Source organism: Aethalodelphis obliquidens, unplaced genomic scaffold (genome assembly GCF_003676395.1).
Source record: "Aethalodelphis obliquidens isolate GAN/ISIS:26980383/991018 unplaced genomic scaffold, ASM367639v1 scaffold41, whole genome shotgun sequence".
NCBI lineage: Eukaryota > Metazoa > Chordata > Mammalia > Artiodactyla > Delphinidae > Aethalodelphis > Aethalodelphis obliquidens.
Window position 1 is genome coordinate 9,489,311 of NW_020837985.1, and position 25,945 is coordinate 9,515,255.

The 25,945-nt window shown below is 49.6% G+C and overlaps 1 protein-coding gene across 1 annotated transcript in view; it reads left to right on the forward strand.

Annotated features, from left to right (window-relative positions):
- Positions 1–25,945, forward strand: part of TG (thyroglobulin) — a 242,372-nt gene that overhangs the window by 117,025 nt on the left and 99,402 nt on the right. The window contains exons 36-40 of the mRNA XM_027132515.1: positions 8,886–9,020; positions 10,683–10,847; positions 14,693–14,912; positions 16,505–16,598; positions 19,099–19,258. Of these exons, the coding sequence (XP_026988316.1) occupies positions 8,886–9,020; positions 10,683–10,847; positions 14,693–14,912; positions 16,505–16,598; positions 19,099–19,258 (774 nt within the window). The remainder of the gene's footprint in view (positions 1–8,885; positions 9,021–10,682; positions 10,848–14,692; positions 14,913–16,504; positions 16,599–19,098; positions 19,259–25,945) is intronic.

Genomic DNA, 25,945 nt, shown 5'->3' on the forward strand with positions numbered 1-25,945 from the left:
GTCAGGCACCTGCTGAGAGTGCAGGGGTCATGGTGATACCCAGGCCTGGGGAGAACACAAGAGAGAGACGACTGCATTGTCAGGCTGCGTTGAGACTTCAATGGAGGCTGAAGATCCCATAGTTGTAAAGGCGCCAATCTGTTTGTCTGTGGGTATTTCTTTAGCCGTACTCAGGCCAAGACAAGTTGCAGAGGCAGCAGGCCCATCGGATTAACCCAACGGGGAGGAAAGGGGGCTGAGGGCAGTGGCAGAAGGGAAGTTGAAATGATGGACCCCAACCGATCGGAGGCCTTGGTTTATGAGCCAGTGAAGATGGATAACATGGTGTGGAGGGTAAGAGAGTAGAAATCACAGTGAAGTTAAAGAGCTGGTTTTGATGGAATAAAGTACAAAAATGCTAGAAGGAAGGAGGATTGTGGGACATAACGGCAAGTGTCCCTTAGACAAGTGGGATTTACAGGGTGACGAAGCTCAGTGCTGTGCCAGGGGTTGGGATGCGATTGTGGAGGTACTTGGCTGGAATGAATGCAAATACAGTTTTCTGGGATTAAAGAGGCCAGGAAACTGAGACCAGACTATGAAATAGGCCATCTACTTTCTCCATAGATGACAAAGTCCCCCAAGGTTTTAGCAGGATTTGGGGTGAAGATGAAAATTACCAGCTGGCTGGCAAAGAATTTGAAGAATGTGGGAGAATGACCAGGCACCCCTAGTTGAGGATGAGAAGTACTAGAAGGTGTCATAGCTGGAAGATTGTGACTCAGAATGAGGGCAGGGGACGTTATGGTAAGAACCCTTGTTTCCAGGACACAGCGGATAGGGAAGGATGAGAAAGGGTCGGGGATTCGCCGTGACAGCAGGCGGATGATTTCAGAGAGCTGGCAGCTGCAGGAGGCTGGGTCAGGAGTCGGGGGAGACCACCTCCATGTCGAGAAGACAGGCAGGGCTTGGATTCTATCCTCGGGCTGGAGGGCAGCTCATGTCTGCCACCTTTTCATTCTACCAAATAAGAACCCTTTAAAAAAAAACAAAACAAACGAATCATTTTGTAAACGGACATTAACATTCCAGGCTAGGAAGGAGAACTATCAACATGTCATAAAATTACGATACTTTACCTTCCAGATGGCATTTCCCAGATGGCTCCTCATTCCCGGAAAAAGTACAAAACTCCCTGTCGAGTTTCCTATTGGATTTTTGGTTCCCAGAATGTAGACCCTCCACCCGTCATGGTACATAGTGACTGAACCCCTGTCCCTTCTGGCTCTGCCTTCTGGCCTGGGGGTCGCAAACCACAGCCTGTAGTCTGTTTCTGTGCAAGACCTGTAAGCTCAGAATGTGACATATAGAGATAACGTGCAGCAGAGAATGAACGTGGCCAACAGTGCTTAAAATATTGACATTTACTATTCGTCTTCTAACAGAAACTTCTTGCTCACCCCTGTCCTAGCCTGAAGATGTGCTGTCTTCTCCATCCTTCCTCCCAAGCCCCTGAATCATCAGAGTGGGTCTTTTCTGGTCCTCCTGGGCCATATAACCAGACCTAACCCCCCACTGTGCAACATTCTTGACCAGGAAAGTGTGGGGGTGGCAGCATTCCTATCAGTACTATTAATGCTCGTGTTTTGGTTGAAAATGCCCTGTTTTACAAGTAACAGCGTGTACGCCCTTGTGCATTCAGCAACACGGCAGAGCTAGAAGCTCTGGTTTTGGGGGTCAACACACAGGGGGCAAATCTTTAATAAGTGTTACTGAGTGCTTGTTATGCTCCAAGCAGTTTGTAGGCATCAATCCATTCAGCCCTCACCCTCACCGTGTGTCCAAGGCCCACTGACTTTTTATGCCACGACACACAATGGGGACAATGATATGGTGTTGGGAAAACCAGATGGGAGGACAGCACAGCTGCTTCCACCTCTCCCCTCAGGGAGGCTAGAAGGATCAGTAGCAAGCTGTAACCCTTAGCATATGGGAAACCCTCTCTGTGACTCAGGTGACCTCAGGTGACACGACTATTCCAGTTTACAGAGTACGATTTACCCCATGTCGGAGCTGGCAGTGGGCAGAGCTGGGATTTGGGCAGGCAGGGTGCTCCCAGAGTGGTCCCTCCTTAAAATGTGCACACAGTGGTGGCCAGGACAGCCATGCACATGGCTGTGTGTGGATTAAATGAAACAACACACATAGCACATCGCAGCGCATCTGGCAAATAGGAAATGGTTGGTAAACATTAGCCATGGTAATATGTGTTATTTGACATGATAAGAATTATCATTACAATCAGCATTTCTATGCAACACAGGGGTATAGCTCTCTGTGAATCAAGGAATGTTTGTTTTTACTGGATAGTCACTCACTGTATTAGTTCGGGCTATGTAACAAAATACCACAATCTGGGGGTTTAAACAACAGAAATTTATTCTCTCCCAATTCTGGAGGCTGGTAGTCCAAGATCAAGGTACTGGCAGGGTGGGTTCCTTCTGAGGGCTGTGAGTGAAGGATCTGTTCTGGAACCCTCTCCTTGGCTTGTAGATGGTAGTTTTCTCCCTGTGTCTGCATGTCATCTTCCTTTAATGTCTGTTTCTATGTCTAAATTTTCTCTTTTTATGAGGACACCAGTCCTTTTGGATTAGGGACCATTCTGATGATCTCATTTTCACTCGATTACCTCTGTGAAGGCCCTGTGTCCAAATAAGGTCACGTTCGGAGGTGCTAGGGGTTAGGATGAATTTGAAGTGTGAATGTTGGGATTGAGGGGGCACAATTCAACCCACAGTACTCACTGCCATCCCTCTGCTAACCTCTGGAGGTGCAAAGTTAAAGGTGAAAGCATGCTTCCTGGGTAGCTCAAAAATAAGTATTTGGAGGCTGAACAGAGGTAAATACGCCTCTGGGTATTTTTCTAGTGTTATAAATGTTAAAACGGGTCCAGTGGGGTCTGCTATGTCAGGCATTTCTCTCTGAAGGTATGCTAGACCAACAGCTAGCTCTGGTCACATTTTCATCTCTCAAATAATTGCAAAATAACAAGGGACATCTTTTTTCTTCTTTCTGTTATCAAAGGAACATCTAGGGTTTTTGGGGTGTTTTTTTTTTTTTTTTTTTTTGAGTGTTAATGAGGGTAAAAATAGACCAGTGTGACGTGGTTCTCACTTGAAAGACGGTGTCTGGTGAGAAATCAGGTTGTCTGAGTCTTGGTCCCATCCAATAATGACAGCACACAAGTGTCTTCTACCAGCGAGAGCTTGTGGCCATAAAGCTGAGAAAGCAGCATTAGCGAGCCTGTTACACTCTGCTGACTCCAAGGTCACGGAGGCTTGCGGGTGCCTGAAATGTTTTCCTGTGTGAAAGACCTTTCCTGCTGAAAGGCTTCAAAGCGTTGATGTTTTCTCCCCCCGGCCGGCCTGGGCATGGAAACCACCTCCAGTATTTCCTCAAGCTTTTTCGACGTTCAGCACCTATCCCTTCGATAAGCCTTGAGGAGCAGAAAGGAATTCTTCTTGGTTCTGATTGCAAGAAGAACAGTAAGAATCCTGGATTCTTTTCAGTGCTTTAGAGTGTCTGCTTGTTATCTTCATTCTTGGTGATTCTTAAGAAAATCACATTGATCTTTTCATTTAAAAAATGGCTCTGTGATTATTTGAATGTTGGAGAGAAGGTCAGGCATTTGCGACTGGCTTGACATTTCTGCACTTTGATCTGATTAAAAAGCTTTGAAAGGCTCTTCCCTGCCCCCCGGCCCCAACGTTTTTCAAATGAGAGAGAGGAGGGCCAGAGTGGGAACTTACCCTTGGTTACTTACCCAGCCAGCAAGCGGGAGACCTGTTCCTCCTGTCTTAACACAGGTCTGTAGTTCCGTGGGTGTTTGTTTTTTGTTTTGTTTTGTTTTAGCTATTTTTAACGGCTGGAATTACTCTCTCTGGGCCTTGAAATCAAAATCAAACATTTCTTTCTTTAACTGATATCCGTGTGGAAAGGAGCAAAGGAAGGCAAGAAGACAGGAAGGCAAGAAAAGAGGAAGAAAGGAAGGGAGGGAGGAAGGAAAGGGAATTAAACACAATTTTCCATATATTGGTGGAAATTTTCAAACATATTTTAGTCTAGTGATTTTTTTTTAAGCTGAGTCTACACTAAAAGGGAATGCTGCTGCCTGGAAGGGAATGGAAGTACCTTGATATCACCCCAAGGCCTGCCTGTACCAAGGTTGCAGGCCATGCTGCCCCTCTCGTTCCCTCCCCTCAGCCCTGCCCACCCTCAGCAATGCTTAGGTGTACAGGGCAACCTAATGGCACAAGGCTGTCCCGGGTTCAAATGCTGGCTCACTACCTTTTAGCTGTGTGGCCTTGGGCAAGTCATTGGCCCTCTCTGGCCCTCATTCACTTTTCTCCTCTGTAAAATAGGGATAATGTTGTCTATCTCAGCATTGTACTGTAAGACAGAATCAGATCATCTTGAATTTGCCAGCCCACTAGATGGTAGCCTGTCTGTCCCCATCACAGAGGTAAGGGCTGTGTGACATGGGTGAGTCTCTCTTCCCTTCAGGGTCACCCTTTCCTCTCTGCTAATGGACAGGCAGGGCCACGTTCTTCTGAAGGCGTGTTTCCTCCAAGGTCTTCAGACCTGTTGGTGAACTATTTCATATGTAGGTTGTTTACAGTATGAAAGAGTCATCAAGATTCCACACCATAACACAGGTTTGTGTCAAGGGCTGAGAGGGAGTGCATTTGCTGCTGGGAAGGAGGTCCCAGGCTACAGCCAGGCAGATGGAAACCATGCTGGCAGGGTCTGAGACCAGGCTCTACCCTGTGACCTTGGGGGTGCCCGGTGACCTTGGGGAGTGCCCTGTGACTATTCCTCCCGGTGGCTCATTGCCTCATCTGCTATGACTAGGATGGATCTGAGTTAACATAAGTAATTCAAATTATGTAGTAAAGCAACATCTCTTTCTCCTTATGATTGTACAGTGTGTTTGGTGTATGGGTGACCATGGCAAGCACCCAGGCCCACCATGTGAAAGTGAGAGGGGTGTGATATAGCTGAAGACCTCAGCAGACTCGCCCTGTTACCCCGAGGACGTCGGGCAGTGGGTGTCGTAATCAGATTTGGAGGTGACCCTGGTCGCAGTATGTCGATGGCCTGAGAAGGGATGAGGGGGCCGGTGACAGGGAGGCCCGTTTGGGTCTCAGTAACTGGAGCATCTGAAGTGAAATTGATGAGGCCAGAATCTAGGTGGAAGAGAAAGGACAGTTCCCAGAGGGGCTGAGGAGGCAGAATTGCCAGGACAAAGTGAGGGAGAAGGTGATGAAGATGGTGGGATTTCTGGGTTGGGCAACAGGGTGGGTGGTGGATGCAGTCCCTGAGGAAAGAAAGAGCACGGTGTGGGGCAAAGAGCAGGATGGAGAGAGGGGGCGGCGATGGGTTCATCTGGGGTGTGCTGGGCTCACAAAACCTTGAAATGCTGCTGTTTCCGAAAGTTGCTGTATTCAGCAGCAGGCCTCCTGGTCGGGCACGCGTCCTGCGTCCACTGTGCTAATGGCCTGACCAGGAGTCCCAGGGCCGGAGGCGGGAAGGGAGATGCTGACAGAGGCCCTCCTGGGCAGGGACAAGACTGGGGTGAGGGGATGAGGCGAATTCAGGAGGAAGGTTTTGAAATCACCAACAGTGATTTGTGCTCCCTTACCCCTTAGAGAACTTCCCCCAGCACCTCAGTCAGGCTCCTACCTCTATAGTTTCAAAAAGACAGTGACCCAAACACAGCAAGAACTGAGCAACTCGGCCCAGAGAGAATGGGAGCAGCTGATTTCACTAATCCTACCCCGAGCGGGCTCTGTGCAGCTCACACACAGTAGCTCATTCATTCCCAATGACCATCTTAGAAGAGAGCATCTGGTAATATACCCATTTTACTGATGAGGAAACTGAAGCTCAGAGAGGGTGAGTGGTTTGCCCAGAGTCACAGAGCTGTTAAGTGGAGGAGCTGAGATAAACTCCTGGAACCTGACTTCTTAAGCAAGTACGTGTCATTTATGCCATCATGAGTTACAGCTGCTGGATGGCATGTATTCCCTAAGACTGGAATCTACTGTGGACCTGTTTCCAAAGTAGCCACAGAGATATGAGCCTGAGCTTCAACTACGTCTGTGAGTTACATTCAGAGTAGGTTCAGGTCCTGTTAGAAAATAAATACACACAAATACATAGCTTTCCTTTTGGTCAACTGTAACCATTTAAAAAATATAATGGGAAACAATCCCATTCCATTCTTAATGACACCGAAAATTAAACAGAATAAAATTAAAAATCTTTTTCTCAAATCAATTTTTCCAAATAACATCCACAAAATGTTTTCTTGAAACTTGACAAAGTGATTTTCAATTTCATCTGGTAAATAAACAACCAAAAAATATTTTTAAAGGAAAAATAATGTGGGAAAACTTTTACCATTTGACGATAGAATATAGTATAAAGTGACTCTAGTTTAAGCAGTTGGGGAATAGAGCCAGAATTAGCAGAGATGAATGAAAAAGAATTGGTACTCACCAAAGAAAACTCATTTACATATAAGAACTTAATATATGATAAACGTGGCATTTCAAATTCAAGGGGTAGTGATTTTCTTATTTATTTATTTAGCTAGTTATTGGCCACGCTGGGCGGCTTGTGGCATCTTACTTCCCTGACCAGGGATTGAACCCAGACCACGCAGTGAAAGTGTTGAGTCCTAACCACTGGACTGCCAGGGAACACCAATGATTTTCTTTTTTAAATAAGTGATGTGGACAATGCAGTCTGTAAAATATATTTTAAACAAAGGAAGAAAAAACTAATTAACAAACGACAGATGGTGCATTTCGGAGCAGACTATCCCTTTGGGTGAGTCTGAAAGCTGTCACCATCTCATTCACCCGGAGAGGAGGTCTGCCTTGGAGTAAACCGTGGATTCTGAAGCTGAAGGAGCGGGGCTCAAGCCCAAGCACTGCCGCTTATCAGCTAAGCACTTTGGGTGTGTTTACTGGATCTGTTTCCTCATCTGTAAAATGCGCACAGTAGTGATGCCCACAGCATGGGTTATCGTGAACTTTAAACAGCAATGGTATTGCGAGGTTCTTGGCAAATTAGTAAACTCCTGTGAAATGCTACCGAGATCGCCCAGCTTTCGTGCTTCACTATGCTTTTGCATTCACAAAGCACTTGTCCTCAGAATTTTCATGAGATGCGTGTGGAAGCCCAGATGTTAGATTCTGCATGGCAGCAATGGCTCATCCGGGGGTCCTGCCAGCAGGGGAGGGGGACAGTTGTGGGGTGTGGCAGAGAGCTGACTCCAGGCCCTGGGATGGCGACAGATGAGCTGACTCTCACTTTGGAGGGGAAATTCACCCTTTAATTAGAACGCTTTCCCCTAGACATCAACCTAAATAAAGGTGGAGGGCAGCCAAGGCTTCCATTTTAAGACCATAATTGGCAAGTTCCGTCCTGAAATCCCATCATAACTCTTCTCTGAAATTGCAGTGTGCTCACCATCTAAAAATATGCACCTCGGTTTGGCCATGTTGCAAAAATGCCACTTGTAATGACCATGAAAATAGCAACACGTGGAGGATGCTTAAGGAAATGAAAGCCCAGGGTCTCTTACAGGGAAGCCAGGTCCCAAGTTCAGAAATACACGGCTCCAGATTCTGAGGGTGGCCCTGCAGCTCTAGGACAGGTGTGGGGCTTTCACTTCCTCTTGCTGAGTCCACGCGAAATCTGGTTGCATTATTTGGCCACTTCTCTGGATAAACCTTTTTTCTCGCTCTCTTTTTCTTTACTTTCTTCCTTCCTTTTTTTTTTTTTTTTGTCTATAAACAATGTTAAATTTATTAACAAAAGTCCCCTCACGGAGCAAACTTCAGATCTAGGTAGTTTCACTGATGAATCTTATCAAAGAATTCCATTCTTTCTCTTTCTTTGTTTCTTTCTTTCTTTGTTTCTTTCTTTCTTTCATTGAAAAGAAGGGTGGTGGTGCTAGATCCTTTTGCTACTTTATTTACCATTCTAATTTTAGTGATGCTCAGTGCTCTGGTGTCAAAGACAAGTTCAAGATAAAAATGACAGTCTTCCCCGTATAGCTAAGAGCATGATGCTGTCAAAGACAACGACCTTTTCCTACCTGGGGATAATTTTCTGGAGAGGATGCTCAGCTCTGTAGGAAGCTCAGAGGGATGGAAGGAGCCCTGGTTTAGAGCCAGGAGGCCTGGGTCTGTCTCTGGCTTGGTCACTGTCCAGCTCAGCATTCTTGGTCCTGCAGGCAGCCGGGCAGCACATCACAAAGTACCACATAAGGAACACTGACGAGCCTGTTATTATCATGGTTACTAGCGTTATTCTGACTTTTGCATTATAACAACTGTACTACAGTGTTTGTCTTGTCATTTCACATTCTCTCCCTTCTGCTGTGAGCTGCTCAGTAGAAACGCCCAAGCTTTGGTTGCTTTGTTCTTCACCTCTGTATCCCTAGACTTGAGCACGGGACCTTGGCTCATATAAAAAAAAAACTCTTAAAAATCATAGTAGAATGGAGAGATGGATAAAGAAATGGGGTCACGGGGCTTCCCTGGTGGCGCAGTTGTTGAGAGTCTGCCTGCCGATGCAGGGGACACGGGTTCGTGCCCCGGTCCGGGAGGATCCCACGTGCCGCGGAGCGGCTGGGCCCGTGAGCCATGGCCGCTGAGCCTGGCGCGTCCGGAGCCTGTGCTCCGCAACAGGAGAGGCCACAACAGGGAGAGGCCCGCGTACCGCAAAAAAAAAAAAAGAAATGGGGACGGAGACCACCAGGAGAGAGCCCTTGGGCACCCTTTGGGGGCATCGGATGGCACTCCACTAACTGTCCCTGCTTTCCCTCCTAGTCTCTCTGGACTCGTGGCAGTCCCTGGCCCTCTCTTCAGTAGTTGTTGATCCATCCATCCGGAACTTTGACGTTGCCCACATCAGCACCGCTGCCATGGGTGACTTCTCTGCTGCCCGAGACCGCTGTTTGTGGGGTAAGGGGAGTTTCCACCTCCAGGTAGGGGGTTGATTGGGACAGGACCCCTCTCACACAAGTGCTCCTCAAGATTCTGACCTCAAAAACACATAGGAGACCCCGAGATCACCTGGGGTGCCTGGCCGGAAGGACCTCACCTCAGGGAGAAGACCCTGGTGGGGGGACTCTGCTCTGTAGTCTCCTCATCCTCCTGCAGGGTTGGCCATGGTCACGGTCTCCAAGGGGCTAAGCCAGCCAGAAAATGTGCAACGTTGAACCCGGTCAGAGGAAGGTCAGAGGGAGGACCTAGGGGGTTAGTCTGAGATGGAGATGCATGGAAGCTGTGATGGCTGTCCTCAGATTACAAGTGGGCCGTTGTGGCCAGGAGGAAGGATATTGTTCTGGCCAAGCTCATGGGGCAAGCAAAGGCCTATGGGTAAAACTCAAATTTCAAGAGACATTTTTCAGTGCAATATGAAGAACTTCCTAATAGGCAAAGCTGTCCACGGATGCATACTTCCTTTACAGGGTTTCAGTCACTGGTATTTAAACAAAAGCTAGGTGACCATATGATCAGAATGTTCTGCAAAGACTTCACCTTGTGAAAGAGGCCAAGATTGGGTAACATTTACACTTTTCAATTCTGAGATTACATGGATCCTCTCTCCTACAAGGTTGGATAACAATATGTGCATATTATAGCCAGGGACACCATGTACGGTTGTATAGGTTGTACATCACGCAATTCTGGGTGGTGCCACAGCACAGAGACTGGGCTATGAATAAGGCCTTTAGGCAATGCACAACTTGCTCAATCAAATGAAGCAGCACTACTTTCAGAGCTGTTTTTAGGACTGAATACCCTAATGCCATGAATCTTTTAAACAGTCTAGTGCATGACCTGGTACACATGGAAAAGGACATAACCCCTGACGGAAGGTGGTGGGTGTGATGGGGTTGGGGAGGCAGAGGGAGACGAGGCTGAAGAGGAAGGCAAGGGCTGGAGCGTGAAGAGCCTTGTCTGCTACGACTTCAATCGGAGAATGACAAGAGCACATTTGTGAATAAATAAACAACCAACATCCGGACTGTTGTGTGGAAAATAGATTGATGGGAGGGTTGGGTCCTCCACCACCACTATTTTATTCCCAGCCCCTAGCACTGGGCCTGGTGTTTAAATGAAGAAGTGAGTGTTTGTATAGATGGATGCAGGCACGCATCATTGGATGGGTGAATGGATGGTGCATGGGTGGATGTACAGATTCATGAGGCACGATTGGATGGAAGGATGGCTAGCTGGCTTACCCCCTTGGAAACTTTGACTTTGGGCTGACCCTGAAGGGGGATGAGGAGACTGCAGCGGAGAGCCCACCCAGGGTCTTCTCTCCCAGGTTAATTATTTCCTGCTGGGCATCCCAGGTTATCTTGGGATGAATGGAAGCGGGGTTGGGTGGATGATACACAGATTTATGGATATAAAATTGCATGGATGGATGGAGGGATGATGCTTGGATAGATGGAGGGTTGCATGCATGGATTCATGGATGCATGATTAGATGGTAGCATAGGTGGAGGGATGGATGGATGGATGGAGGGATGGATGATGAATTCATGGATGCAGGATTGGATACATGACTGAGGTGATCTCTCAGGCCAGCCCCACTCATCTCCTCCTCCACAGAATGCTCCCATCACCAGGCCTGCCTTGTCACCACTCTGCAAACCCAACCTGGCGTTGTGAGGTGTATGTTCTATGCTGATACCCAGAGCTGCACACACAGCCTGCAGGCCCAAAACTGCCAACTTCTGCTCCATGAAGAGGCCACCCACATCTACCAGAAGCCAAGTAAGTGCTGGCCTGTGTCTTTGCAGCCATTCCTGAGGGCCTGGGTGTGGCTGGGAGGGACTGTCCGAGCACCTGGTGACTCATGGGCAGTGGCTTTTGACGTTCTTAAGGGAAAGTCAGTCAGAGTCATCCTAGGCTCTGTGGCACTCACATGAGATGGACTGAAGGAAGGTGAAAAACCCTACTTCTGACCTAGAACTTCTCTGCACTGCCTTTATTCATTACTTCCTTTGAGTTATAGAAGCCATTTTGGCCTTTGCATTTCTGAGTAAAATAATTAAATAGACCACTTTTTAACTACTATTTTAGAATTTAGAAAGTTGTTTCACATGCCTTATCCCATTTGATACTCACACTATCCTGTGAGGTGGCAAGATAAGGGTTTTATCCCCGTCTGAGAGATCAGGAGACTCTGGTCCAGGGAAGTTAAGTTATTTCTCTGATTTCACACAGCTAGTGATGACAGAACGGGGACTTAGAGCCAGATCTCCTGTCTCTAGAGGCAGTCCTCTCCCATAAAACCGCATCGCCTAAAGACCACACCACAGTGCCCGGAGAGAGCAGCTGCTTCCGGCTCGGTTTAGTTTAGAAACATCGAATAACGTGCTATTATGTGTCAGCCCTTGTGTTAGGTGCTGGGGGTACAGGGGTGAAGCAGGCAAGGAGAGAGCAGCATGTAAGTGCATCCCTAAGTGAGCTAACGAGCTGTGGAACAGGAAACACGGGCATCGAGGGCCTGGGGGACACACCTCCCCCATTAAACATGCTTATGGGATGAAATGAATAACTTTTTAGAAATGTTGGCCATGTCTGCCATCTTATCTTCAAGAGCAGATGTCAGCAAACTCCCTCTGTAAAGGGCCAGATAAGAAATATTTTAGGCTTTACAGCCACAAGTCTCTGTTCCAGCTACTCAGCTCTACTGTTGTAGCAGGAAAGCGTCCACAGACAACAACAAATCCACAGGCATGGCTGTGTGCTAATAAAACTTTATTTACAAAACCAAGTAGCAGTGGGATTTGGGCCCACCCTGTGCTTGAGCATTAACGGTCCTTCAGGCCTGTCTGGATCCAGTGACGTCTCCTCTGCCCCCTCCTGCACCTCAGCCTTTAGATCCGGAGAGGGCCCCCAGGGCTGGGAGTGCTTTGATTCCTGTAAACTGAGGTCTTGGGCCCTTAATCTCTAGGCTTGTCTTCTCTCAGGACGTTTATGTCATTCAGTAAGTTAGACAGATTTCACCCATAGTGTAGCTAATCTGCATGGTAGTCCTGCTGAGAAATGCCTTCACTTCGAGGTCTGAGTTCTGTAAAACAAATCCGGCTGCTTCTCTCCTAATGCTGTGTGTCTCAAATTCAATGTGAAATGCTCACTTTCCAGCAGAAGATGCACGCCCACATTTATCTACGTAGATGTTATTTGTCTGCACCTAATGCATATGTAGAGCTACAGATAACTTTCTTAATCCAGAGAGTCACAGGGCCTAAATATGTGGGTATTCTGAAAGAATCCACATTTCTGCAGAAGATTCCAAAGGGAGAAATGCACATCAAATGTTTTCCCCACGTTGGATCTCTTTTAGTCTGGGATTCTCTGGGCAGCCTCTGGAGGGAGGCTTAAATACCACCATCTGTGGGGAAGCAGGCTTGCCTTCCCTCGAAATGCTTTAGCTTTTACATTTTCTGTCTTCGCTCCCTGCTTCAGATGCTGCCACATTGGTGAAATGGGGCTGTTTCCTGCAGAGCTGACCTCAGATGGTTTGCTACTTTAGCGCCCACAGTCCTGAATGCTGGCCGGAGAGCCTGTGATTTGCAATTGAAACAGGAAATCTTGTGAGAAGGAAAGAACCGTGGGAGTGAGAGCAGTCATGATTTGTGATCAAGGCCAGATTACAAATCGGCAACTGTTTCTTTCCATCCTGAGTTTCCATTTTGAGTTCTAACTCACATGCCAGTGTTTATGCAACAGAGAAGTTTTCACTCACTGTTTCCTTCCTTCCTTCCTTCCTTCCTTCCTTCCTTCCTTCTTCCTTCCTTCCTTCCTCCCTCCCTCCCTCCCTCCCTCCCTCCCTCTTTCCCATTCACTCATTCATGTGTTGATCTCCTGTCATTTGCCAGGCACTGGGCTTGGGACATTACAGGCATTGTGTTATTTATTCCTAACATCTTTGCATTGTAGGAACTGCTACTGTTCCTATTTTGCAGATGGGAAAATTGAGGATGAGAAGAATTATAGAGGTTTTCTAAAGTAGCTGGTCCATAACACAAAACACGGACCTGCTGGACTCCTCAGACCATCCGTTGTTTCCTTCTCACCACATTGACCCTCAGTGGCCTGGAAGTCATGAATGCACATCACGCCAGGGAGTCTCGGCCTCGGCACCATTGACAACTGGGAGCAGAAGGCTCATTGTGGGGGCCTATCTTCTCTATTGCAGGATGTTTAGCAGCTTCTCTGGCCTCTGCCCTATGAGATACCAGTAGCTAGTATCTCTCCCCAACCCTTATGACAACGAAAAGCGTCTCCAGACATTGTCAAATGCTTCCTGGGGTCAAAACCACCTCTAATTGAACCACTGCATGGTACCAAGCTTTTGAGGAATGGATAGACTTCCGCCTGCCTGTCTGTCTGTCTGTCTGCCTCCTCTCCCAGGCTCAACATGTTGGAAATAATGAGAGACCCCCCCGCTTGACACACACACACAGACACACACACACACACACACACACTCTCTTCACCAGTGTTGGTTTCCTCCGTGCAAGGCCCTAAGGCCTGTGGGGAACCAGGCACAGGCCTGTCTTAAGTCCCTGAAAATGGCATCTGGCCCTGAGCCGGGGCCCAACAGAAGTTTATTGAACCAATGAATGAATGTGAGAAATATAGTGGAGGGGGTAAGACAGGGCTGAAGAAAGGCTGATAAGCATCTGGAGGTTAGCACTACAGGGTGGGGACGGAAGGCCTGTGGAGCACAGTGCAGGGTTCGGCAGCACCAGTGTGAACTCACAGACCGGGTGGGATCCGGACCTGCGCAAAGGGGGATGCACGTTGCAGACCTGGGCCGAGGCCTGGCCTTGACCCTTTGTGAACCTCTGACCCTGTGGTCAGAGCTGTGGCTCAGAAAAGTATAGCTTTGAATCCTACATCACTTTGAAGTCCTGACAGCTGCCCACCCCCAGACTCTAAACCTATTTCCTCACCAGTGAAATACAAGTACCGGGTCTGCAGTGCCTTAGCTGCAATTCTGAAATCCAAACACTCTAAAAGTCAGAAAAAAAAATTTTTTTTGTAAGTTTGTGGCAAACTCGTTTGGTGGCAATATCTGACCTGAAGTGACCGAAGAAAAGATATTATGTGTTCATCCCTCTTAGTAGGAATAACCTATACATTTCATCCCAGAAGTAACTGGTGTGTCTGTTGATGGGTCTCAACTCCACACCCCCCTGGAGGATTGGACCTTGCCCGTTCTGTGCCCCTCTGTTCTTTTTAAAATCCAAATAATTCAGAATTGTGGTAACATCTGGCCCCAGGGCGCTGAGGCAGGGGCTGTGGGCCTGGGCTGCCTCTCTGGGAAGAGCTGAGGTGGCACACCTGGGGGAGGAATTGCTCAGTGCCCGGGGAAGATCAGGTGTCTTTGCTGGGTTTCTTTTCTTTTCTTTTCTTTTTTTTTTCCACATTGAATACTAACATGACTAGACTTAAGCTATTGGGGCCTGAATGAATAACTAACTTTCTTTTTTTTTTAATGCAGAAAGCAGTGTTTGGGCTTTTAGATTTGTTTCTTAAAGTATATTCGGAATACCTGTGAATAGAGCACCAGCTGCTCTCTCTCTCTCTCTCCCCGCTCCCAGACATCCCTCTGCTCGGCGTTGGGACATCTGCACCTTCTGTGACCATCACCACCCACGGCCGGCTGCTGGGCAGGTCCCAGGCCATCCAGGTGGGCACTTCGTGGAAGCAAGTGGACCAGTTCCTGGGAGTTCCATATGCCACCCCGCCCCTGGCGGGAAGCCGCTTCCGGGCCCCGGAGCCCTTGAACTGGACAGGGTCCTGGGATGCCACCAAGCCACGGTAAGGGTGGAGTGGAGTACATTTCGGGGGATGCCCAGGGAAGCCTTCTCCCATTCTAAGCCTTCAAAATGAGACTTGATAACAGAGCAGTGCGTTCGAATTTGAGCCATGCGTGGAGCAGGGGTTATATTTGTTAAGATGGTGTTGAGTGCTTTAACACATAAACTCCCACTTGTCGGTGACTTAACATTGTCTTGGTCCTGCACAATCCCTTTGGTGATGGAGGGGCAGGTGGGCTTTGCTCCATGCAGTAATGCGGGCACCCAGGCTGATGTGCCTTCTTCAGCACAGACCTTCTAAGGTTCCTTCTAGGAGCCTTCCTTGACTTCGCATCCAGGAAAGAGAGGCTGTGGAAGAGTCTGCAGGGGAGGTCTCCACGGCCACAGCTGCAGGTGGGGCGTGCATTCGTCATGTGCCCCAGTGTGGCGGTGACCAGGACTCAGCCTCCCGGCCACTTCTGACTTCAGTGGGGCTGAGAAGTAAGCAGAGAAGGAAAAACACATGAGCTAGTGAAAATATAATTTAAAAGGACTTTGATTCCCCCAACAGGAACAATATTAAAAGGAATTTTCCAAAAAGGGGAAAAAAATGGAATATCTTATTTTCCTTCGTCATCAACTGCTTTCAGTTTTGCCCATTCCCTCCCATGCATATACCACTGTAAAGAGTTGACAGATTGGATACGATTTTGTGATTTTTCTAAATTAAAGCGTGTTCAGAGCGTCTATGGAAAGAGCACCCATGTCTCCCTCTCCCATCCCCATGGCCTTTCCCCTTCCCACAGGGGTCCACAGCTCTGTCTCAAGGCAGCCGTATTCTCTCTGTCCATCACTCCCACGGCTGGCTGCTGGGCAGGTCTACAGGCCCAGGGCCAGATAGAGGGATGGGCAGGAGGCTCTGGACTGCTCCAGGCAAGCAACAGTGGAGGCTTAAACTAGGACAGTGGCAGAAAGATGCAGAAAGTCATGAATAAGTCTCCACCATTGGGCAACCAGAGAAACAAATATGGACTAATTAGAACACTTTAGCGTGTTAGGATACACCCATTTGACAGATGAGGTGGTTGAGGCTTTTGAGTGGAGAGTAGTTGGAGAGCTAGGTTCATCAGAGCCCAGTGCTAACAAGGCCTGGGCGGGTAACCATCATGCCTCCATTAGATGTGTCCCAGATGCAGTCTCAGCTCTTATGCCAGGAGATGTTCCACTGGCATACTTGGACTCTGTACTGACGTAGAAAACCGGTTGGGACACCTCATCCCAGCAGGTCTGCTCCCTTGGAGCCAGGAAGGGCCCAGGTTGCAGGTGACACACACTTTCCTCTTTATCCAGGCATCCTTCTCTCTGGACCAGCCCTTTGTCCCTGTGGGATGTTCCTCAGGCCCGTGGTAGAGAGAGGGATGGGCATGCTGCTCTTTCCACCATTTACTCACCAATCCCATTAACCATTTCCTGAAGCTGCCTAAATGCTGGTGGGCCGCTGGGCTTTTGGAATGGGGCAGTGGGCTCTGCCGCCGCTGATGGGAAGGGGGCTGGGACTTGTCGCTTTGGTTGTTTTCCCTGCAAGTCATGCCTTCTGTCTGTCTGTACTTGCAGGGCCAGTTGCTGGCAACCAGGCGCCAGGACGCCTTCGTCCCCCGGGGTCAGCGAGGACTGCCTGTATCTCAACGTGTTTGTCCCTCAGAACATGGTGAGTGCTGCAGCCCTGAAAACTATGTTTGCCCTGAAAACGGCCCCATTAGAAATCCCCAGCCCCAGAGCGGCCAGCACAGTCCGCCCTGCACTCTCCTGGTGGGTTCTTGGCTTCCTGAGGCCTGAGTGGCTGAGAGCAAGCCTGGGTCCCCCACGGCCTCACCTGATCTCCCGCACGGGAGCACGTGCGTGGCTATCCGGCTCCGGCCCTCTAAGAAGTATTCATAAAGCGCCCGTCACAGGAGGGGCTGTTCTCAGTGGGAGGAGCAGAAATAAACAGATAAGCAGATAAATATTGGACAACTGTGGTATTAATATGGTTGTGAAGAAAAACACAGCAGGGGAGGAGACGGAGTGGCAGGAGGAGTGAGGTAGGTGGTGATCAGGAGGGCGCGCCTGAGCAGGGGTGCGGACGAGGCGGGGTGAAAGCCACACCGGCGGGTGAGGGCCAGCCGCTGACGCAGGGCCCCCTGGAGGGCCGCGGGCTGGGGGAGTGTGGAGCTGGATCAAACTAATCTGCAAATGAGGAAACCAGTGGCTCTTCTTGGAGAGACCCTTGGAGAGACCCCCCTAGCGGGTATTTCTTTCCATGTGGTCTCTCATTTGAGGCAGTTCTAGAGGGTGAGGTTTGGGAGGTGACCCTGACTTTGGTTAGGTCCTGCTTTGAAGGCTGTATCTGCCTAGGTAGCAGCTATGATCCTGATGTTGAGTGTTTGAGTTTCCTGTTTGGGGGGAAGGGTCGGAGCTCATGAGAGAAAACAGAACTGATGAGCCTTAGGAAACATGAGTTTCTGGTGACGCCAGCCCTGTACTGACAGATCCCATGGTACATGTGACTGGGCCACCGCTTCCTGGTCCCCAGTTTACCAGCAGTGAGAGGCGGTGTACTTTGGAGGCTGGGTCACAGCAGGCTGGCCTGAGTAAGCTTGGAACAAGGGCACCTAAATGTGCAGGCCCTCCTGGGCTGCATGAATGGAAGTATTCTCTCTTGCTCGCCTGCTACTCAATAAAAATAACTCAGGGTACTTTGAGGAGGGGAGACAGGGCCTGTCCCTGACCTCTCTGGTGGCCCACAGCAAATGAAACCAAGGCCACCTGAGCTGGCCTTTTTCTATGGCATTTAAAAGGCCTCCTGTTGGAAGAATCAACAAGCCTACCAGGTGGTGACATCTACGAGAAGGGGTGTCCCAGAGGGAGGAGGGGGCTGGGGTCAGAATTCTGCTCGGTCCCTTCCTTTCTGTAGATGTTTCAAGAAGCCACTTCACTGCTCTGAGCCTCTGTTTTCACACCTGTAGAATGGGGGTGCTTAGAGTCATCTACCTTGTGAGGCGGAAGCTCTAATCAGACGTTCTAGGTGAGCACACTTAGCACGGCACCCACCCAGGCAGGTCCTTGGTCAGTGTTTGCTGTTGGTGTCGGAGCCCAGGGCACATGGAGTAGAGAAGTCACAGCCCAGGGATTCAGGGCCTGAGTGAGCGAGAGCCACCTGGGGCCTTGCATTCACCATGGCCTGGGGCGGGGTGTCAGATCCCCTAGACGGAACGCAATATTCTGATAGGAAGGGGTCAACCTGGGTTCAGATCCCAGCTCTGCTACTCATAGCCATGTGACCTGAGGCAGGCTATTTAACGCCAGCAAGCCTCTGCTTCCTCATCGGTAAGATGGGAGTAACGACAACATGCCACCCTCACGGAGCTGTTTGAGGACTGAGTAAGTGACACATGCCAATAGTCAGCATGGTGCCTGGCGCTCAGTCGGGCTAAACAAAGGTGGCTCTGTGTTAACAAGATGGGATTCCAGGGATGGTGACCAAACTCAAGGACTCCCCAAGGAGGACACAGAACCGTCTTCCAGAGTAAACGCGGGCCAGGAGCTGGGCTGCTGGGAGACCACGTGGCTGCATGGGACAGGTCCCCGGCTCACTCGGCAGCGTGGGCAACGTGTCTTCACTTTTTATGGCGCTCTGGGTCCTCATCCGGGAGGTGGGTTTTGCTCCTTTGCTCAGTCTGCTCTATCAAAGTACCACAGACTGGAAGGCTGAAACCACAGAAGGGTATTTTCTCATGATTTTGAAAGCCAGAAGTCCAAGATCAAAATGTCTACAGGGTCGTTTCCTTCCGAGGCCACTCTCCTTGGCTTGTAGATGGTCATCTTCTCCTCCCTGTGTCTCCGCAGGCCTCTCCTTTGTGTGCATCTGTGTCTAAATTTCTTCTCTGTATGAGGACGCCAGTCCTATTGGATTAGGGCCATCTCGTTACAGGACTTGTCTCCAAACACAGTCACAGTCTGAGGCAGCCAGGGTTAGGGCTTCAAGATGTGAATTTGGGGGGCACACAATTCAGCCCCTAACTGAGACTGAATATGCCTACAGGGCAGAGGTGAAGGAAGAGTCGTGCGTCGCCTCACAGTTGGGCACCTGCATGGGGAAGGTACCCTCACCAAGCTCTGGGGGGTGAGGGTGGCCGCCTGGAGCTCCCGCATTTCTCCAATCCCTACAGGCCCCCAACGTGTCTGTGCTGGTGTTCCTCCACAACGCCGCAGAGGGCGGGGCCAGTGGGGGCCAGCCGGCCGTGGATGGCTCCTTCTTGGCTGCTGTTGGCAACCTCATCGTGGTCACTGCCAGCTACCGAGTGGGCGTCTTTGGCTTCCTGAGTTCCGGTGAGTTGCTGGCGTTGGTGGGGACCGCTGACCTCCTGAGCCGGGTGTGTTCTTTGTGTGCGTTTAGTCCTTTCTTCCCCAAGCCCCATTCTTCCCAGCCCGCAGCCCTCCTCCAGCCCGCTGAGCAGGGAGTGGTATGACCAGTGCGTTCACGAGACCCTCCAGCCATGCTGATGCCCGTAGATGAGAGTCACAGTTACTACTGATTACACTTATCATGTGTCTGAAGCTGTTCCAAGTACGTTTTATCTTGTGATGTATCTGTGTGTGCGCGTGTGTGTACCGAGACCCCAGAGGGCTAGACCCTTGCTGAAGCTCACGTGGTCAGGAAGGAGCAGAGCCAGGATTCATCACCAGGGTCGACCTGCCCTGGAGACTCTAAGGCGTGGATTAGAGCTCTTGGGCCCTCAGGAAGCCATTTACTGGAGTGAGGGCTGCATAGACAATGATTTCTGATTCACCTCGAATTCCAGATCGCTTGTGAACATCCGGCCTGTCCCCTTTCCAGTCACAGATGCCTTTGTCACTCTGGTTATGCCCTCCACCTTCCCCACCAGCCCACAGGGCAGAATTGAGGCTTGGACCAATCCCAGCGTCATCCACCCATGTCTCTTCCTCCATCTCCCCACCCCCCCACCGCAACCCCCAGTGGTAGGGCAGTTGTTTGACAGGCAGACGTGGCAGAGGGCAGACACGCTGGTCTGGGAATCTGAAGAGCCAAGGGTTGTCGGTGTGACCTTGGATAAAACCCTTCCTTTCTCCAAGTCTCAGTTTTCTCCTCTGTAAAATGGGAATAATTTTACCCAACTTCCAAAGTCACTGTGAGGCTCCAGTGATATGCTACATGTGAAGGGACTTTAGAGGCTGTGATGGGCTTTCGGAGTCCTCAGGGACAGGCACCTAGCAGCATCTCTGTTCTCTGGGGATCTCATTTAAGACCTGGAATGTCTTGCCTGCTGAGTATGGCTGGGTGGGTGGGAGGTAGTCTGGTGGGAATGACGGACTCCTCCAGAATGTGGCCGAGTGGAGCAGGCATCCTGCGTGAGCAGAAGCCAGGCAGTGTTGGGGAATGAGGGCTGGGTGGACCACGTGGCAGGAGGCCTTGAGTGTCATAAAGAAGATTCTTCGTCTGCACGACAAACATGAAACAGGCAACAGTTAAGGCAACATGCGACCAGGTGCCAATGAGGGGAATGTGGATGATGACCAGATTCCAGACTTTCCTTCAGTGGTGCAGGGGCAGCTGCTGGAGCACTGAATGCCCTGCCCAGGTTTTCTTTCCTCTTTTCAAACACACGACTGACAATCTGTTAAATCAGGAGCTCCTTTCTCTAAAGAGATGGTGAAACTCAGAACCCAGCCTGTGGGACCCGCTCAGGTGGAGCATTTCACAGACACGGCTGACTCTGGCTCAGAGTGTTTCCAGACACAAGAGAGCGAATTTCCATATGCCATCCCTCCGTGAGGGGGCAGGGATTATGATTTCATGGGCTGTGATCTTATGGAGAATTCTGTGGGCTTCCTGGAAGGGAAACTCATTTCTGCTGCCGGCGAGGCAGAGTCTGGGGTCGGAACTCTTCCAGAACACCCACACCTTCTCACTCCTGACTGGCAACACTGCCTGTTCCTTGTGCTTAAAGCAAAGCTGTCAGCAAGAGAGAAGGAGAGTTACCCTCACCCAGCACCCATCTCTACCAGACATCTTTTCTGGGTGACGTCATTTCAGTCTCCAGGCACCTTTGCGAGGTCAGCCCTGTGCGGTCATGTCATAGAGGAAACGACGAGGCTCAGAGAGGTTAAGGGACTTTATGCCCCGTAGCCGTGAGTTAAATTTAATGTCACACTGGGCGTTGAATCCCGTGGATGAAGCACTAAGAAGAAATGGTAGCTTGCTCCCTCGATGTTTTCGGTTTTATTGTTGTTGTTGTTGTTTTCGCAACTTTCACAATCTCTTTTAATTCAGGACAGTTTTAAAATATCTTTAACATATAACTTGAGTGTTCAAGGAAATAGGGAAAGGAGAAAAATGTTAACTTAGTTGTTTCACAAATATAATCTCTTTTAAAACTGAAAAAAACCCCAGCTATCTAAAGTTGACATGTCTGGAAAAGTTATGTGTGCCACTCCCTCTCCCCCCCAAAGAAAAGAAAACTCCTCAAAGAGAATTGCTTCCCCTTAAAGTTGCACATTTAAAACTGGGGTTCCAGGAGTTTCCATGGTGTTTGCCTTCCTGTTTACGTGTGTTGTCTGTGTAAGGGTCCTCTCAAGAATTTGTGGTGTTTGTTCTGTTTCTTAAGCTGGGTGGTGGGTTAACATGTTTGCTTTTTTCTCATGCTTTATATATAGTGCTTATATAACATATATGATATATGATTCATGTAAGGGTAAGCTATTTTTTAAAAAGTGGGGAGATATATATACGTATAACTGATTCACTTTGCTGTACAGCAGAAACTAATGTGATACCGTAAAGCAACTATACTCCAATAAAAATTAATTAAAAAAATAAATGTAGGAGACAGGGGATACAGAGGAAGAAAGAAGAAAGAACAATACTTAGCAGTTAATGTTAAAGATTGAGAATAGGTATCATTTTAAAAAATAGTTTACTCTCCCTTGGTATTTAGAAATGCCCTACAGATTCCTCATTCTTCTGTGTACAGAGAGGATCAGTGTTTTTTGGGGATTTTTTTTTTTTGTTTGTTTGTTTTTTGCGGTATGCGGGTCTCTCACTGCTGTGGCCTCTCCCGTTGTGGAGCACAGGCTCCGGACGCGCAGGCTCAGCAGCCATGGCTCACAGGCCCAGCCGTTCCGCGGCATGTGGGATCTTCCCGGACCGGGGCACGAACCCGTGTCCCCTGCATCGGCAGGTGGACTCTCAACCACTGCGCCACCAGGGAAGCCCAGGATCAGTGTTTTAATTCATTTAGGCTCAGGCAGCTTTTCTTTGCTTTATTCTGGAGACCTCCTGGTACTTCCCACATTCCAGAGCTTTAGCATCTCTTACCTGGAGCTCCTTGCAGTTCAGCCCCTAGGGGAGCCATCAGTCAATCAAGAAACTAAGACCCAGATAGTGGCCGCCAGGGCCGGTGGGTGGAAGGGCAGCAGCTCTAGGACACACACACAGGCTCCTGGCTGCAGACGACCACCTCCCGCCAGACACTGGGCGTCCCACGGCAAGATTCCAGGCGGAGAAGGTGCGCACTCACAGCAGAGGGAGAAAAGAGCAGGTGTGAGATTCAGCTAAGCCCCCAATAAACTTCCAACACAAATACATCATCCCTTTCCCATGAAAAAAAATATATAGGGAATTCCCTGGCGGTCCAGTGGTTAGGACTCGGCGCTTACACTGCCGAGGGCGCAGGTTCAGTCCCTGGTCAGGGAACTAAGATCTCACAAGATGAGTGGCGCAGCCGAAAAAAAAAAGAAAAAAAGAAAAGAAAAAAATACATATATGTAATGGATTTCATTATCTAGATGATCTTAAGTTTACAGAATAATTTGAGCATAAATTACAGAGTTCCCATATGCTGCATCCTCCCCTGCCTCAGTTTCCCCTGTTAAGGTCCCGCATTGGTGCCACACACTTGTTACACTCCATGAGCCCATAGTGGTATGTTAGTATTGACTAAAGTCCATACTCTACAGCAGGGCTCACTCTTTGTGTTGTACATTCTGTGGGTTTTGACAAACATCATGACGCGTGTCCACCAATCATACAGAATAGTTTCACCGCCCGCCCTGAGACTTGCCTGAGCTCCACCGACTCATCCCTCCTCCTTTCCATTTTAAATAGTTGGAAACTGTGGTTCAGGACAGGTCTGGAAAGAGCTGGGCGACTTCAAGTGCCAGCCCCAGACTGGTGTCCTGCACAGTGTACAGGATTCGCACCCGAGAAGAGCAAGGTCCAGGGGCAGCTCCTCGCTCCATGGGGCTCAGGGGCTCTGGGGGGGGTCCCTCGGTCCCTCCCTCAGCGTCCCATCCCATCCCAGGCTGCCCGTCTCTCAGGAGATCAAGCATGTGAAGGCAAACACCGGGAACCTTGCTGGTACCTTGCAGGGGCTCCCGGGGGCTAATGCCCCTTTCCTTTCCCTGGCAGGGCCTCTCCAAGCCAGGGCTCTGCTGCAGCCATGTCCCGGCCCTGCATCTGGCCACCAGCAACTGCAGCCCATGGCATTTACTGAGTTAGGCCAAGCTGCTGCTTCATGTACATCGTCTCATGTGATAAATGTGTGCAGCATCTGCTATTGTAGCCCAGAGTGAAGATAATCCCCCAAGAGCTCCAGACTCCAGAGGCACATTAAGAAAAGGATGGGAGGAAGCTGAAAACAGCAGCTCACGCCAGGCCTGCGGCCGACCAGACAAACTCGTGTTCTCTGCGAGAAACCCAGCAGTACTTAAAAGGAGCACGATTCCTGATGAAGAGCAATTGGGAAGGAAGTGAGGGGGTTGATGATGGGCCAGGGAGGCCCTCTCCCAGCCTGGACCCTGCCGGTGGGACAGACCCCAGGGCCGTGGGGCACAGTGATTATCCTTCTCTCTCTGGTAAAGCAATGCAGCAAGGGCAACCCAGGCCAGTGGCGTGCAGGATCAGAGGAGTGGGTCGGCCGTGGCTCGCGGGCGCCCTGCAGGGTGTGGGAGCAGAGGAAGTGGGCTTTGGCCAGGGAGACAGACCGAAGGCCAGACACGTAACACACCCATCACCCCGTCCTCCCTGGGGCGCTTGGAGCCTCCCCTCTGAGGGGGTCTGCTCACCATCCTAACCAGAAAAACAGGCACAGGGTCCTGCCCCCGTCACAGATGTAATTTTTGCTACTAAAGACAAGGCAGACCGTGCAAAGGGCACCTGTGAGATAATGCTGGGACCTAAACCTGTTTCATTTTGTTTAAGAAAAACCAAACAAATTCCAGAGTGCTTTATGCCAGGCATTGCACTGTTCTGTTCCTTTTACGGATATTAACAAATTCAATCATCATAACAACCTATTGAGGTTGGTACTATTATTATTCCATTTTACAGACAGGGAAAGTCAAGTCACATTAAGTAACTTGTCCAGGGCCCCGCACAGCTAGTAGGTGTTGGGACCTGTGCCCAGCTCGTCTGGCTCCATAACCTGCCTGCTAAGCCCACACACCATGATGCCTTCTATTGATGGCCATCAACAAGAGCTGGGGGAGAACCCACTGTGAGCCCAGCTAAGGAGCTTTAGAGGGACAGATGAAGAAATCAGATGAGCTAGCAAGAGCCGGTTAGACAGTGAGGGAACAGTCGAATGTTTGCTGGTGTGTTCTGACCAGAGAGGTGGGAGCGTGGAGCTGGGGGGGCCCATCAGGGCGGCGTGAGGCAGATGGGGAGGAGCGCCATCACGCTGTCCGGACACCTTCCTCTCACACCCGTCTCCCTCCTGGACTGTACACGCCTGGCGAGCAGAGAGCAGCCCTGTCCAGTTTCACACCCCCAGCAGCACTGCACGCTATGTGTTTGTGGCGGGGCTGAGCCAGGTGAGACGGAGTCCCAGAGGATAAAGAGAATGGAGCTCAACCAAGGCCAGACTGCAGGGCAATGAACACAGGTGATGAGCAGATGCCGATGGCTGGACAAGGGCAGGTGTTAGAAAGTGAAGGGACCCAGACTGTTCAGATGGGCTGAAGTCAATCTTAGAGGAGCTGAAAAGCCAGGAAGGAGTTAGACTTGATGCGGCAGGAATGAGGGAGTTATGAAGGCTTCTGAGCAGAGAAAGTTCCATAAATAGAGTACTTAAATTTTTTAATGAAAATAACACAGTGCCTTGCACACCATAGATTTTTTGGACAAACGTTTGTTGAATTGGATTGAATGTTAGGACGAAGAGCTCTGAGTGTGCATTGGATTTAAGTGCCAACTTGATCTCGAATTTGCTTCTTGCACCTCAACAGACTCTTTCCCTCTCAAGTCTCAGGTTCCACCAGGGGAGGAAAGGGTTGAATTAGACCATCTCAGAGCAGCGAGGTGGCTGCTTCGTGTGCACGTCCTGGAGGGCGTCTGCTTCGAGGGCCAGGATCTTGTCTATCTTGCTCTCTGCACTACCCAGCACAGCACCTGGCGTGAGGTGAAGCCCAGTTCGGACTTGCCTCCTGAATGCACCCTCATCTCTGACATCCTAGGGGTCTGTAGACCCCAGAATGTCAGCATCGTAAGTGGGAAGCTGGTACATGGGGAGTGAGAGTCAGGGACAGTGGCGTCCCTCCCTGTTGTCACTAGAAATGCAGGCCGTGGGCGTCACTTCCCAGACTGGGTCCTGCTCAGCTGGTGCCCGGCTTTCCTGCCCTCCCTCAGACCTTGGAAACAAAAGCACTCATCCTAACCAATGGAATGTGCATGTAATCCAGAAAAGTCCGCAGAGAGGATGGTGCCAATGGCTTCACTAAACCCAGAACATGAAATGCATTTGAAGAAATTCTGAGTGTCTCCCCAGCTGGAAGAGTAATTCGTACCGTTATGTCCACTGAGCTGGTGTTCTCGTCAGCTTTGTGAACACCATTTTGGGGAATCGGATGCAAGGTCTTTCTGGTTTTCTATTTGGGAATATGGGTTCTTTCTGATAGTTTTTCACTTGACGTTGAATCGTGTTCATAATAACTGTAGTCATTTCATTTACCTAACATTTCATAAGGACCTACTCCGTGCTTCTGGTTTTCATGGGGGGT